The 16,211-nt window shown below is 36.5% G+C and overlaps 1 protein-coding gene across 14 annotated transcripts in view; it reads left to right on the top strand.

Moving 5' to 3' along the window:
- LIMCH1 (LIM and calponin homology domains 1) overlaps positions 1-16,211 on the top strand; it is a 384,992-nt gene that overhangs the window by 259,298 nt on the left and 109,483 nt on the right. For all 14 annotated transcript variants that reach the window (XM_069105135.1, XM_069105132.1, XM_069105134.1 and 11 more), the window contains one exon: positions 9,846-9,952. In XM_069105135.1, the coding sequence (XP_068961236.1) occupies positions 9,846-9,952 (107 nt within the window). The remainder of the gene's footprint in view (positions 1-9,845; positions 9,953-16,211) is intronic.

Here is a 16,211-nt window from a genome sequence, read left to right on the forward strand (position 1 = left end):
GAAAATAATGAAATTATGGATGAAATACTCAGCTCTTATTTAGGAACCATAATTTCTTGGGTAATCAGATAATATGAGAAAAATGTTAAATCCTACTTAAAGTGACTAGTTCCACAGCTAACAGTTTATTTAATGTTCAACTGATAGTTGGTGGCCTTATGTTTTTTTTTAATTCAATTTTATTTTCAGTTCCAAACTCTTTTTTTCCCTTCACACTCCTTTGCCACCTAAGGAAACAAGAAAAACAAAACCCATTACAAATAGATACATACAGTCAAACAAAACAAATTCTCCATTAGCTATGTTCAAAAAAATATTTTTCGGTCTATATTCTGAATCTATCTGAAGGTGGGTAGCATGTTTCATTATAAGTCCTATGGAATTGTGATTCGTCATTATGTTGATCAGAATTCCTAAGTCTTTCAAAGTTGTCTTTACAATATTGTTGTAATTGTATAAACTGTCCTCCTGGTTCTGCTCAGTTCATATAAGTCTTCGCAAGTTTTTCTAAAATGGACGTCTTCATCATTATAACACAATAGTATTCTATTGCATTCATATACTGTAACTTGTCTAGTCACTTCCTAATTGAGAGGCATCCCCTCATTTTCCTATTCTTTGCCTCTTGGTGGCCTTATTAAAGGCATTTAGCACTGTGAAATGTTTTTGAGCCTAGAAAAAGACATTAACCAGTTTTCTGAGTTTAGCTATAGCACACCCATCAGTAAGGAAATATCAAGTCCCCCAGCAGCTTCCAGGACAACATAGGATCAAAATAGTAACAGAATTTTACTTAATTAAGTCCCTAAGTTTTGAATGCTAAGTGAATTTCTATTAAGGAAATATATTTATATCAGATTAAAAAAAACACCCAACAGAACCTATGGGTAATGGGGGAAAGTCAATGTAGATACATATGGACAATAGTTTTGTAAATGGATTCAGTACATCTAAAAATTATTTGAGCTTCCTAATCCTTTTCTAAAGATTTTCTGTAATCAAATAAAAAAATTTTTTTGCCTAAATTTAATGATTTTTATACTGCATGTTAGTATATCTTTCTTCATCTGCCAGGTAGTACTATTTAAGAGAGTATTAAATAATACTTTCTCAAGACCTATTAAAAGGCAGGATCTCTACTAGGGCCATTGGAGATCAAAGGGAAGAACCTGAAAAATGGAAGTTAAAGGTTTATTTAAAAGTGCCAAAAGAATCCTAGAGGTGGAATCAGTAGCCAGCTGCTCATAAATAAGTGGAAGGAAGAAATATTTTTTTGATAGAATTATTGTGCTAGAAATAGAATTTACTACAAATATTGAAAATCATATGCAAGATACTATGCTAGACATCTTGTAAGAATATTACAAATCTTGAGACACAGTCCCTTCCCTCTAGAAGTTTATAATCTATTTGGAGAGAACACATTTTTATATACAAATAACCATAATTCAAATAGCGTATATGTTTGCATTTTCACTATAGAAAAGACAGAACAGTGTGTACTGCAGAGTGGACCTATATCTGAAGTGGGGGTTGGGGGATCCATCCTCTGTATCTTTTCCCCAAGAACTGGGGGATGACTATATAATTTTGAAGGCAGGAATGTAATCTGAGTTTGCTAACCAGTGCTGAGAACAGATCAGAGAAGAGAATTGGGGACCATGGGAGGAGGGGAAGAGGGGGAGAGATACCTTTTAGTCTGAGAGGGGAGTTCATGGACAGTGATTCCAAAGTCCAACCTGCTAAGTAGAGGAGGGACAAGTTTTAGTTCCACAATCTAGCTATATTCACACAGACATACATATCTATATATGTATATGGGTATATATGCCATTTATGTCTAGCATATACCAAGAAGAGAGATTTCCTGGGCAGTGCCAACCTTGGATGTTGTTGAGTGACTGAAAGTTTGAGAATTAACAAATTTTAGAGTTCTAGCCCTGAGCATTCTAGACAGAGAATGGAATTTCCTCTCTAAAGTACTTCTGATTGAATAGAGTAAATTTATAGTACTTTCTAATTAGGCAAGAGATGGTAAGAACTTTTCCATAGCTAACAGACCAAGTGTTACATCCATCATATACCCTGTAATGTGTCTGTGAGTGGTTGTTTTTTCGTCAGATAAATTTAAAACTATGTCAGGGCTGAGTTGAAGAACAGATTTTTTAAAAAAATAACTAAGCTCATTTAAAGCATCATAAATTATTGCCGAACTTTTACTGGAGTTGGAATATCACTTTTCAGCAAGGAAAATAGTAGTAAACCATGTCTCCCTACCTACGCTCATTCAAAATTTAAACACTATGATGTGTTTTGGTTGGAATTATGAATGTGGAAAAATTTCAGTGTAAAAAGCAAGCCAGATGGAGTTTACAGGATGCATTTCATGTAATGAAAGTTTTTGCCTTTCCTGGTCACTGCTGGCTTTGCCCAGTGCTTAACTGTTGGCTGGGTGGCTCTTTCTCCTGGCTTCCCTCCTGGTTGGAACTTGGCAGTTGTCCAGAGTCATTAAATTGCATCAAGGAGCTGGAAGGAGACCTACAGCAATTTCAACCTTCCAGCTCAGAATGTTCAGGCTGGCTGGCAACACAGTGCTTTTGTGCCCACTGTTCACGCAGTGAATAAATACCATGCCATTAGAAAGAGTGAGTGCTTGTCCAGGATGGCGGCATGTAGGAGAAGTATATGCAGGCCTTTCTCAGGAGTCTAGACAGGCATGGAGTTAGGGAATTTCTATGGGAGTCTATTGTAATCACTGGGAGCATCTTGATTAGGATCCTAACTAATTCCTAGATAGTATCTCTTATCTCCTTTTTTCCCTCATTTTGGGCAGCAAGCTCTGAAAAGGATTTATTCAACCTATTCAGAACTGCCTAAAATATACTAGAAATGGTGTTCTGCTATATTCACATCAGCTCAATGAACATTTAAATATTAAGCATTTACAAATGCAGGGCATTTTGCTAGGTGATATGTCAGTAAAACCTTTAAGGAACTTTTTTCCCTGAAAAAAAAACTGGGTACAAAATATTAAAAAATCAAATGTGTATATTCTATCTTCCTCTGAAAGTACTATCTTTTAAGTTAGATATTTGCTTGTATGGTTGCCGTTGCATTTTGATGGTTTCAGGGTTTTTAGTGTGGTATATAGAGGACAAGAAGGGGGAATCTGGAAACTGGGGAAAGAAGGGTCTATATAGACAACGTTCATTTTCGTATTGAGATTTATCACACCTGGTAAGTTCTGCTTTACTTTCAATTTTGAGAGGTTGCTTTTTAAAATTAAAATTATTTGAACTTATGAAAATATTGAAATGTCAGAATTTTTTTTTATCTGTAACTTCTTTCATTGAAAGAAAAATTTTGTAGGGAAGTAGAAGGACTTGGTTTTCATTCCAATGCAAGCGCCATAGTGAATTTAAATAGGTTCTTAATCTCTATGAAATATTTGACTGTTCCTTGGGTAAAATCCCTTTCACAGCATCTTAGTATTATCATATATTATGACAATGCTTTATTTAAAATATTCTATTAGGGGAAGGGAATAAGCATTTATATAGTGTGTACTATGTACCGGGCACTGTGCTAGGCACTTTACAAATTTGATCTCATCTGCTACTCACAACAGTAAGGGGAAGGTTTTGTTATTATCCTCGTTTTGTAGTTGAGGAAACTGAGGCAAACAGGCTAAGTGACTTGTCCAGGGTCACACATTGAGTGACTAAGCTTGGGTTTGAACTTGGGTCTTCCTGACTCTAGGCCCACTTTGCCACCTACTTGCTTTATTTCCTTCTCTCCCTCCCACCTGTCCCCCAAATTACTTTGTATGTGCTACATAAATATTTCGCTCTGTTTATATGTTCACATTTTGTTTCTTGCTGGTAGAATGTAAAGCCTTTGAAGGCAGGAAATAGTGGATATTTATTTTTGTATCCCTAGCTCCAAGCATAGCATCTTAAGCTTAGTGAGTTCTTTAAAATGCTTGTTGATTGAAGGAAAAACAAGCTAAAAGCAAATGATTTTTCCTCTCCTTTCATTTTTCTAACCAAATTTTACACTCATTCCGTATCATCTAGCCAGATTATGTGTAAACATATGCCCCCCCCTCTATGTATATACACACACATATATGTGCTTATAAACAATCTTCGTGTGTGTATATATCACGTAGTGTTGTATCGATTTTCCAAGAATTAGAATTCAATAAAATAAATTACAGTAAAACTATAGTGAATATACTCAAAATTTTTCTTTGTCCAGAAAGCAAGAAATTTCATGTCATAATAATGAACAGACATCCTTATATATCAAATTAGAAAGTGCCTAATAAAACTTGCTAATGGATGATATATAGGGTTAATTGGCTCTTACCTGCTTAACTCCAGAAGGATAATCTATTGACTACCACTTTCATTAATTCTTTAAAAAAATTTTTTTATTTAATATTTTCCCCCTAGCTACATATAAAAACAATTTTAACACTAGTTTTTAAAACTTTGAGTTTCAACTTCTCTCCCTTCCTCCCTCTCTATCCTGACTCATTGAGAAGGCAAGCAATTTGATATGTTATACACATGTAGTCATGTAAAACATTTCCATATTAGTCATGTTTTGAAAGAAAATATAGATAAAACAGAAGTCAAGAAAAATAAAGTTTAAAAAAAAAAGGATCTTTCAATCTGTATTCAGATACCATCAGTTCTTTCTTGGGGGTTGGATAACATTTTCCGTCCTTCAGAGTTGTCTTGGATCATTGTACTGCTGAGAATAGCTAAGTTATTCACTGCTGATCATCTTGTTACTTTGTACACAGTACATTTCACTTTTGCTCATGTAAGTCTTTCAAGGTTTTTCGGAGAGCATCCTGCTCATCATTTCTTATAGCATAATAGCATTCCATCATAGTCACATACAACTATTTGTTCAGCCATTCCCCAATTGATGGGCATCCCTTCAATTTCCAATTCTTTGCCCCCAGAAAAGAGCTACTATAAATATTTTTGTACATATAAATCCCTTTCCTTTTTTTTTAATCTCTTTTGGGATACAGACCTAGTAGTGGTATTGCTATGTCAAAGGGTATGCATGGTTTTATAGCCCTTTGGGCATAGTTCCAAATTGCTCTACAGAATGGTTGAATCAGTTCACAACTCTACCAACCGTACATTCATGTCTCATTTTTCCCACATCCCCTTCAGCATTTGTCATTTTCCTTTTAGCCAATATTATAGGTATGAGGTAGTACCTCAGAATTGTTTTAATTTACATTTCTCCAATCAATAGTGAATTAGAGCATTTTTTCATAGGGTTCTATATAGCTTTGATTACTAACTTAATCTGAGAACTGTTCATATCTTTTGATCATTTCTCAATTGGGGAATGGTTCTTATTTTTATAAATTTGACTCTGTTCTCTGATATGTTTGACAAATGAGGCGTTTATCAGAGAAATTTGCTTCAAAATTTTTTCACAGTTAATTATTGTTAACTATTTCCCTCCATCCGTTATTATATTCTCTCTTCTTTCACCCTGTGTCTTCTCAAATCTGCCCTCCGCTCTATCACTTCTCCTCTTGTGCCCTTTCCCTCCTAATTTCCTGTAGGATAAGATAGATTTCTGTACCCAATTGAGCATGTGTTATTCCCTCTTTGAGCCAGTTCTGATGAGAATAAGGCTTACTCACTTCCCCTCTTCCCTCCATTGTAAAAGCTTTTTTTTTTTTGCCTCTTTTATATGAGATAATTTACCCTATTCTACCTTCTCTTTCTCCCAACACATTCCTCTTACCACTTCTTTTTAAGAAAGCATCCCTTCATATTCAACTCACACCTCTGCTCTTTGTCTATAAATACTCCTTTTAACTGCCCTGATAATGGGAAAGTTCTTATGAGTTCCAAGTATCATCTTCCCATTTAGGAATATAAACAGTTTAACCTTATTAAGAACCATATGATTTCTCTTTTCAGTTTACCTTTCCATGCTTCTCTTGAGTCTTGTATTTGACAGTCAATTTTTTTATTCAGTTCTGGTCTTTTCATGAAGAATACTTGCAAGTCCTCTATTTCATTGAATATCCATTTTCCTCCCCTGCTGGATTATATTCAGTTTTGCTGGGTAGATGATGCTTGGTTATAATCCTAGGTTTTTTTGCCCTCTGTAATATCATATTCCAAGCTCTCTGGTTCTTTAATGTAGAAGCTGCTAAATCTTGTACTATCCTTAGTGTGGTTCCATGATACTCGAATTGTTTCTTTCGGACTGCTTGCAATATTTTGTCCTTACTCTGGGAGATCCATACTTTTGCCATAATATTTTGGGTTCTCTTTCAGGAGATGATTGGTAGATTCTTTTGATTTCTATTTTGCTGTGTGGTTCTAGAATATCAGGTCAGTTTTTCTTGTTAATTTCTTGACAGGTAATGCCAAGGCTCTTTTCCTAGATCTGTTTTCCTAATGAGATATTTCACATTTCTTCTATTTTTTCCTTTTGGTTTTGTTTTATTGTTTCTTGATTTCTCATAAAGTCATTAGCTTCCATTTTGTTCACTTCTAATTTTTTTTTAAGCAATTGGGGTTAAGTAACTTGCTCAAGGTTACACAGCCAGGTGTTTCTGGGTGGGTGCTAAGTGTCTGAGCCTGGATTCGATCCCCAGGTCATCCCGACACTGGCGCCAGTGCTCTTACTCGCTGTGCTACCTGGCCACTCCCACTTCTAATTTTTAAGGAATTATTTTCTTCAGTGAGCTTTTATGCTTCTTTTTCCATTTGACCCATTCTACTTTTTAAGGAATTTTTTTTTTCTTCAGTGAATTTTTGTGCCTCTTTTTCCACTCGGCTAGTTCTGTTTTTTATAGCATTCTTTTCCTCATTGGCTTTTTGTACATCTTAAGCACTCAGCCTAGTCTATTTTTTGAGGTGTTATTTTCCTCAGTATTTTTGTGTGTGTGTGTCTTCTTTACCAAGCTGTTGATTTCTTTTTCATGATTTTCTTGCATTACTCTCATTTCCCTTCCCAATTTTTCCTCTATTTCTCTTATTTGATTTTTAAAATCTTTTTGAGCTATTCCTTGGCCTGAGACCAATTAATATTTTTCTTGGGGGCTTTGGATGTAGGAGCTTTGACTTTGTTGTCTTTTTCTGACTGTGTGTCTTGATCTTCCTTGTCACCATAGTAACTTTCTGTGGTCAGATTTTTTTCCCTCTTGTTTGCTCATTTCCCCAACCTATTTCTTGACTTTTAATTCTTTGTTAAGCTAAGTCTCTCCTTCCAGGGTGGAGGGCGTACTGTTCCAAACTTCAGGGGTTTTATACAGCTGTTTTCAGAGCTAATTCTAGAAGCCTATAGGTTTCAGTTCTTCCAAGGTGGTATGATCTAAGGAGATGTGTATTTGCCACTCTTCTGGTCTGTGTTCAGTCTGCAACAAGCTCAAGCACTCTTTTCTGCCCTGGAACTGTGGTGAAGGTCATTGATCCTCTGTTGCCACAATTTCTGATGAACTGGCGCCCTTCCTTGCCCTGGCACTGCCACCCAGGACTGCAACCTGGATCTGGGTATGGGCAAAGCAACAGTGCTATCCCCAATGCTAACAAAGAGACCCCCTGTAATCACCTCTGAGCAGATTTTTGACCCCCTTGCTGTCTGTGGACTGAGAGCTCTGGAAGCAGCCACTACAGCTGCTGATTAAGTGGCTCCCAATGCCTGCTCCTTTTTTGTTGGGTCTGAGTCTGTGCTAATGTAGCCTACGCTGGACTGTGTTCTCTTTGCACCCAGGTAGGACAGACCTTTCCTGCTGACCTTCTAAGTTTTCTTTGGCTGGAAAATCATTTCACCCTGTTCTTTTGTGGGTTCTACTGCTGCAGGAATTGTTTTATGGAATTATTTAACAGTGGTCTGAGGGATTTTGGGGAGAGCTCAGGCCAGTTATTGCCTTTTCTTTGCCATCTTGGCTTTGCCCCTCAGTGCTCCTCACTGTGATTACTTCTAATGGGTAGGAAGAATTTGAGTATAGGAAGTATAGGTAGTGTCATTTGTAGTAGAACTGCTGCCTTCATTATAAGGAGGGAAGAAGCAGGAGTCCCAAATGACTGGGCTATTTGTTTTGTTGTTACTGTGAGAGCAGTGAGTGAGATGATAGTATCTTTGGGTAATTGGGGGAGTGTTTTGTAATGGTTGTGGGTAGTGTAAATGTTTCCTAGTGCAGGTATGGAAATGAAGACAGGTAGGGAAGAGTGGGGACATAAGAGTTCTATTTAGTTTCTTCACTGATGGCTCAGTATATTTGTATATGATCAAATTATTTTATGAGGAGAAAGGATAGCCTTAATATTTGAAATGGCATTGAGTAGAACCCACTTCAGGCATCTGTGATTTTGTCACTGGGATACTTCCCTCACTCAAACAGATACAATCATTTAGTTTAATAGATGATCCTGAAGAGTTTTATGGCCACAGCATTCATCACCCTGCCACCAAGCTGATGATGAGTCTCAACTCAGCAAGGCTTGTCATTAGTCAATAGAGATTCCTGACCCAATATAGCACTTTATTTTAATTGTGGAACAGGAAAATGATTTTATGTCATAGGTCATAACTTATGCCTCTTTCCATTCTCCTTCCACCACAACTGTGTTGCAAAAGGGAAAAAATGACCAAGAAAGTTTTAAAACTTAATGATTTATAGGAGTGGGAACAGAAAATGCAGAAAGATTAAAAAAATTAAAAGCAGTTGCTTTGATTAATAGAGAAACTGTTCAGGTTTAGAAATTGTTTTTGACTTAGCATTTCATGCTTTGTACTTTGAAATAATAATACAAGTGAAACTAATCTGGGTTGAATACATGACTTAGGTTATTTGATCTGGTAAAAATGTTCTCATGGAACTGGGGAAAGGTTCATGATTTCTGAGAATTTTAAGGCAAAAGAAAAGACGTTTTAGAATTTTAAATATTTATAAGCTATTTTGGGGGAAGTACATCTTTCCATGGGGAATATTCTGCTTAAGAATTGAATAAAATAGGAAGAGATTAAATCTATTTGAAGTATATTATTAAAAATGAGATCCACTTGACCAAAGCTAAAATTCTTTGGTTGTTTGAAGCGCAGTGGGTGGAAGAGAATATTAAGCAGAGATCTGTTCAGTCTGACATCATACATCCAGAATGCTTATGAGAGACCCTGTTAGGTATAAAAACTAATAATTTGGGCTTTTTCTCCGAAGCCAGACTTTTAGTTCTTGCCCAGCTGACCTGTTTATGTTGCTGTTGTAGGTCCTAGCTTTTGCTTTCCTTTTTTTTTTTCTTCTATCTTTCCTCTACTATTCAACTCTCTTATTCACTCTCCTGGGCTCTGTACTTCTCTTCCATTTTTGCCATTTACATTCTTCAAATTTCCCAAAGGATCTAGTTAAGCCAGAGATATGGATGAGGTTCTTTTGTGTTTTCACAAGAACTTCCCCACTCTCCAGGATGCTACATGAGTCACAATCACCCAATCTACCTACTATCATAGTGCTTAAATCACAAGTGCTTAAATCATCAATAAGCTTACAATCTAGTCTTGGAGAAAAGATATACACAGAGAAAAATTTAACTAACTTTATAATGCAAGAGCATGTAACTTGATATGTGATTATGCTTTAATTTCATTTGTTCCATGGTAAACAAACCATAATGGACTTAGCTTGACTATGTAGTGTTATTTTATTGTGTAGTATATGAGTTAACCTCAAGTTGAGCTGAATATAAAAGACTGGAGTCTCTTAGTAATTTAGTCTATTAAAGGGAAGAGATTAATTTGCCATGATGTTCTTAGATGAAGAAAAACTGAATTTCTTTGCCTTCTTTCAGGACAATATCATCTTATTCTTAAGAGGCTGCAAAGAACTCGGGCTTAAAGAATCTCAACTTTTTGACCCAGGTGATCTCCAGGACACTTCAAATAGAGTAGCAGTCAAGTAAGTAATAAACGTGGATAGTAATATTCTATTATACATAGAATAAGTTGTATATCTTTTGTGTTTTCAGGGCAGGGGGAAGGCTAAGAGGATTGCTAATACTGACAGGCCTGAGATGATGATAAAAATTGAAGTTTCAGAGAAACATTTATGTCAACTTTCTTTCCTGTGTACTTTTTTTTCCAAATGCTTTATTAACTTCTAGTTTACATCATTCATTTCCACAAAATTTTGAGTTACAAATTTTCTCCCCATTTTCCCCCTATCCACCACTCCAATCTTCTCTCTCCCATATCTTCTCCCATATCTCCTCTGACTTTTCCAGTAGGGCATGGTGGATCTCTATGCCCCAGTGCCTGCATATCTTATTTCCCAATTACATGTGAAATAATATTAATAACAGTATATATATATATATATTTATAAAATGTTTGATTTTAAAACTTTGAATTCCAGATTCATTCCCTTTCTTCCTTGTCACCCACCCTTACTGGGAAAATAAGCAATTCAATATAAGTTGTACATGTGTAGCTATGCAAAACATTTCCATAGTGGATATATTGTAAAAGACTGACTATATTTCCCTCCCTCCTATCCCACCTCTCACTTGTTCTATTCTCTACTTTGATCCCATCTCTTTTCAAAAGTGGGTGCTTCCAACTTCCCTCCCCCCAGCCTGCCTTCCCTTCCATCATCCCCCCTCTCATCTCCTTCCCCCCTACTCTCCTGAGTGAGATACCCTATTTAGTGTGTATTTCATTCCCTCCCCAAGCCAAATTCAATGAGAATAAGGTTGACCTATTCCCTTTTGCCTTCTTGTTCTTCCCTTCCATTGTAACAGTTTTCCCTTGCCTCTTCTATATGAGATAGTTTACCCCATTTTATCTCTTCCCATCTCCTCTCATTATATTCCTCTCTCACCTCTTAATTTCACCTTTTAAGTATCATCCCAAATGCTGGAGTTTTCTCAGCTGCTGAAGGTATTAGTTGGGTGCCCTCTCTGAATTCTCCAAATGCTCTGGCAAGCTGGTCATGCACCCCAGCACCTCTACCTTGGACCACAATCCAGATCCAAGCAGGTTAAAGCAAGAACGATTGATTACCCCTCAGACTGGTCACTTGGTCCCCCTACAATCTGCAAGCTAGGAGCTGAAGCTGCCATGTGGCTGAGACTACATGGGGGCCCCTCAGCAGCTTCTCCCTCCAGGGGATGAAGGCCAGATCGCACTCCCAAACTACTGGGTCCCAAAGTCCACACTGTACTGACCTCTCACTTTGTCCTTAGCATCTATGTGTTGATAATTCTGGACTGCCACAGCTGCTGGTAATCTGAGGTCCCTCCAGCGGGTGGCTGGTCAGGCAGGTCCTGGGGCTAAAACCTTGGGCTGGAGTGGGACTGGGCTTGGCTCCCAGAGTGCTGGGGTGACAGTTTACTGCTGGCCTGCAGGGCTGTCCTCAGTGGGAGGTTAGCCTTTCTGTGTCATTTTGTGGGTTCTGTCTCTTGTGTACTTTTTGCTAAAACCAAACACAATTCTTTCGGATGCAAGAGAGTAGAAAAGGTTCTAAGGAGGGAAGAAAGTAAAGGCATTTGTACAAAATCTGTTGTAGACTAAAACCAACTTGAAGAAACATTTAGGAGCTACTATTTTGATCCTTTGAATAGGCTGTTGAAAGCTGCAAGACAAGTAAACAAAGCTATACTCAGTTGATTAAGCAGTGAAAGCAATTGATTATGGAGAAATCTCTCTGTTTATATTTGCAGCTACTCATTTCCTCTGTCAGCTCTTCAGTTCTCTGAAGATGGATCCTTTACTGAGTCCACAGCTAACTTCATCTGTGCAATGTGACCAATTCAGTAATCCTTGGGGCCAAAATTTTCCTGCATCACAGTGTTAGTAGTTAAATGAAAAGGCTTGCTGATTTCTAATGAAAGAGTGAACTCATGGTCAGGATATAAAAAAGAAGTATCTTGTGAAATCTTAGTGGCAAATTTAAAAATTAAAGCCCATTCTGCTTCCTACTGTGGTGTGGAGGTGATCCTATTTTCTTAACAGCAATGAAACTGAAAGTCTGATTTTATGGGCGAAGGATGGAGGTTTTTTGGGGGGCATCCGAGGAATGGTATAGTTAAGACTTATCACTAGAAAGGTGGCTATCCCATGATGAGTTTTTTTTGGTGGGGAGGCACAATTCCTCCTGTTGTTAGTCAATCATTCAGTCATAGCTCTTCACGGCCTTGTATGTGGCTTTCTTGGCAAAGACATGGGAGTGGTTTGCCATTTCCTTGTCCAGTGATTAAGGCAAATAGATCAAATGACTTGCCCGGGATCACACAGCTAGTGAGCGTCTGAGGCCGAATTTGATCTTAGGTCTACCTCACTTCAGGCCCAGTGCTCTATCCATTGAGCCATTTGGCTGTCCCAAGACTGGTATAGAAGAGTTGGAGTCTGCATTGTTTAAAGGGGAAGACCCACACTTAATAAATCACAAATTCTTCAGGTACTGAAGAAAATAGTTTTTAAACATCTAGTCTTTGGATATAATGAAATAAAATTTTTTTCCCTCTATTCCTCAATCCAATTAAATTATGTTTTTATTTAGTTGGAATAATTGTAGTACAACAGAAAGAAACCTGGATTGAGAGTTTGGTGCTTCGTATCCTGGTCCTAATTCTGCCACTCTGCAGGACTTTGGGCAGGTCACTTTTGGAAGCCTCATCTTCTATAAAATGAGGGATTGTGTGCACAGTTTTAGAACTAGAAGAGACTTCATACAGTATAATCTGGTCCTACCCCTCATTTTACAAAGGAGGAAACTGAGGAACAGAGAGGAGTGAAATGACTTGGCTAGAATCACACAGATACAAAGTGACAGGGACAGACTTTGGACCTAAGTGCTTGATTCCCTATCTAGTGCTCTTTCTACTCTACCACAATTTGGGGGGTTGGACAAAATCATTTTAACAATTCCTCTTTTATTCTGGGACTCTGAGACTAGGATTCTAGGCACCGGAGATATACATACATGTATACATATATGTGTGTATATACATACATGTATGTATATGTATATATACATATATATGCCCATATATATGCATATGTAATTATTGCCAAAGAGACTGAACTTAGCCTTTTGAGACTTTTTCAGTTGAGCAAATAACGATGGTAAATAATTTCATAATCTTTGAGTATCTTCTGATAAGAATGTAGTGTACTAAGTTCTAAGCATTTTCCATGCCTGGTTTGAAACTTTTAACTCATGTCATGTAATCTGCAAATCAGAATGTTTAGTTTTATAGTTTCAGGGAAAAGAGAAGCTAGCCATCCAATTGGATTGCATAGACTGTTAGGTGTTTTTGCTGAACCTAAAAGTCAGGTGGCCAGGAGTAATGATAATTTAGTAATTTGACAAAAACGTTACACTCATTTTCATCTGGGGAGCCAAAGAAAACATACCTCACTTAGGTACACAAAATTTTAAAGTTGGAAGTGCATCCCTTTGTAAAATTATGGCCTTGATGTCATCTACACAGGATTTTAGGAAGTCTGATTCTAGGGAAATTCTAAAATCCATAATCATTTTAGAACTTTAGGAAACAAAGATTTCTAGACCCTGCCTTATAACTGGTAGCGTTCAGATCCAGGGAGCTCTTAAATTCAGATTGCAGAGGAGTTTATAGTAATTATAGTGGGACTATAATTATAAAAGATGAAGGAAAGAAGGGGGGAGGAAAGGAGAAATAGAGAGGGTGAAGGGAGGGAGTGTTCAAGGAAAAGAGCCAATATGTTTCAATTATGTAGATACAGTTATCTCACAGTTAACTTCTGTCTTCTTATTTCTTTCCTCTTCTTACCCTCTACCCATTCTTCTTTACTCCCTCTTTCTAACCATTCTTCTCCTTTTCTCTCTAGTCCTCCTTTCTTCTGTTTTAGTCTCTTTCCTCTTTTCTTTCCTGTCATTCAGTTCTCCCATTTTCTTCCTTTTCCTGGTCTTTGCCTTTGGTCTCATCATGCTTTTCCCTTTTCCTTTTCCTTTATCCTTTTCTCTATCTTGATAATTATACTCAAATACATAGTAGTTCGTAGGTTCTCAAAGTGGGCATCTACTGCCCCCAGCAGGCACTAGAATGATCCAGGGGGATGGTAGTAGCCTCAGGTGCAACTGGGGGCCATTGAATAAAAATAAGGGGGTGGTGGAAGCATAGGGAAAGAAGAGAAGATAAGAAATTTTTGAAAAATCGTTTGTGCATTTTTCATCTATTGTGTAATAGAGCTAAAGTTGTAGTGATTACATTATTTTCCAAATAGATACACAAAATGTAAATTATAACCAATCAGTGGTCAAGTCTGCCAGCAGGTCTTAACAAGCAAGTATTGACAGATGAGCATGTCATGCCTTGTTGGGAAGTCTAGCATGCATCGACAGCAATATGTACATGTAATGACTTATTTACAACACGATACTACACAATATTGTGCCACCAAAATTTCAATACAGAAAAAAGCCCAGAAATTTATAATTAATGCTTAAATTTAAGATGTATCATTTTAAAAAATATATTTTACATTTTCTTTAAATGACACAAATTTTTTTAATAACCATGAAAGGGTTAAAGAAAGTAGATTTCCGGGACGCACTGGGTAATTTTTTTTTCTAAAGGTGGTGGTAGGCCCCTTTGAGAACCTTCTAGTCCATCATCTTCCCTTAAGCCCCTCCCTTTTCTTTAGCGTGTTTTTAATATAACTTTTTATATATAAAGATTGTGATGCTGTTGTTCCCATTTTACTAACTGGAGAAATGTTCTTCCTTTTGTTTCTGGGATTCAGGGTACAAGGAGAAGTCAACTTCCTGTCCCTAAAGCCCTTCATCAAGGGTATCGGTTTTAATTTTTTTATCATATCAGTCCCAGGATGCTCTATTCAAGGGGACTTTATTAAATTATAATCACGGTGCTAGACTGAGTCATAGCAACATGTTCTCTAGTTATTTTTTTCTTCTCTCAGATCAGAAGAGTTGGTGTCATAAAAGAATAATTTGTTATTTACATTATTGTATGGTGTAATCCATGACCTATGGTAACTCATCTTTATGGGCTATTGAAATTTTTTGTATAAAACTTTAGTTTTTTAATAAGTAATGGATAGGACCAAAAATTGTGAGTCAGTGAAATAAGGAACAATGAAGGCACTTTAAGAGCTTATACTGTTCAAAGTACATATAGCAGTGGAGATTTCAACTAGAAATCAGATGGAAAAGTTCATTGGTCCTGATAGCAGCAAGGAGTGTGGTAATGTACCTTCTTCAGTACCATTTCATATTTGTTGAAGCATTTGACAATTCCAAGGATTTGGTGAATCGAACCTTTTCACTATTTCTAATTTCACATAATTTGACATGTACATAAGGTGGTTAGGATGAAGAATCAGAGCCACAGTTTAGAAAGATATATTAATAAATATGATTCCAAGAAAGCAATATAATGATTTTGGGAAAGTGTGTTGTGAGATTTTCTCAAACTATTAATTTGTATTATTTTAGAAACATTTTCACTTTATTCTGTAATTATTCTGTATAATTAAGTGAAAATTTTCTATATTCTTTATATATATATTTTCCACATATGAATATACAAAATTCACATATTCTATATACATTGAACATATAAAATATGGAGTGACGAAGTTGCAGTTTTTTAGAATGTACCATTCAATGAAGGTGACAAGGTAGCACAGTGATTAAGGTATTAGGCCTGGAGTCAAGCAGACTTGAATTCAATCCAGCCTCAGACACTATACACTCAAGGGGAAGTCACTTAACCTTTGTTTGCCTCAGTTTCCTTATATATAAAATCAGGATAATAATAATCATAATATCATTTGCCTCAGAGGACGGTTATGAGAATTAAATGAAATAATATTTTTAAAATGCTTAGCACAGTGCCTGGCACATAATACGTTCTATATAAATGCAAATTCTCTTCACTTCCCCTTTTAGGGTCCCAGTTTTTAATTAATTTTTTTAAAAAAGAAATTAAAATCCATTATGTTTGAATGATGGAAACATTTATTTATTTTTTTATTTTATTTTTTGTTTTTGGAGGGCAATTGGGATTAAGTGACTTGCCCAAGGTCACATGGCTAGGGAAACTTTTAAATGAATGCTTTTGCCTGAATGTTTTGAACTTTCACATAAATATATGTCTACCATAAAATAATACTACATAAATATCTTTATATGCTTTTGTTTAATTTTGGAA

This window comes from Petaurus breviceps, unplaced genomic scaffold, assembly GCF_028583685.1.
Source record: "Petaurus breviceps papuanus isolate PSGF00001 unplaced genomic scaffold, PetGlider_PUasm1.0 76, whole genome shotgun sequence".
Classification (NCBI taxonomy): Eukaryota; Metazoa; Chordata; class Mammalia; order Diprotodontia; family Petauridae; genus Petaurus; species Petaurus breviceps.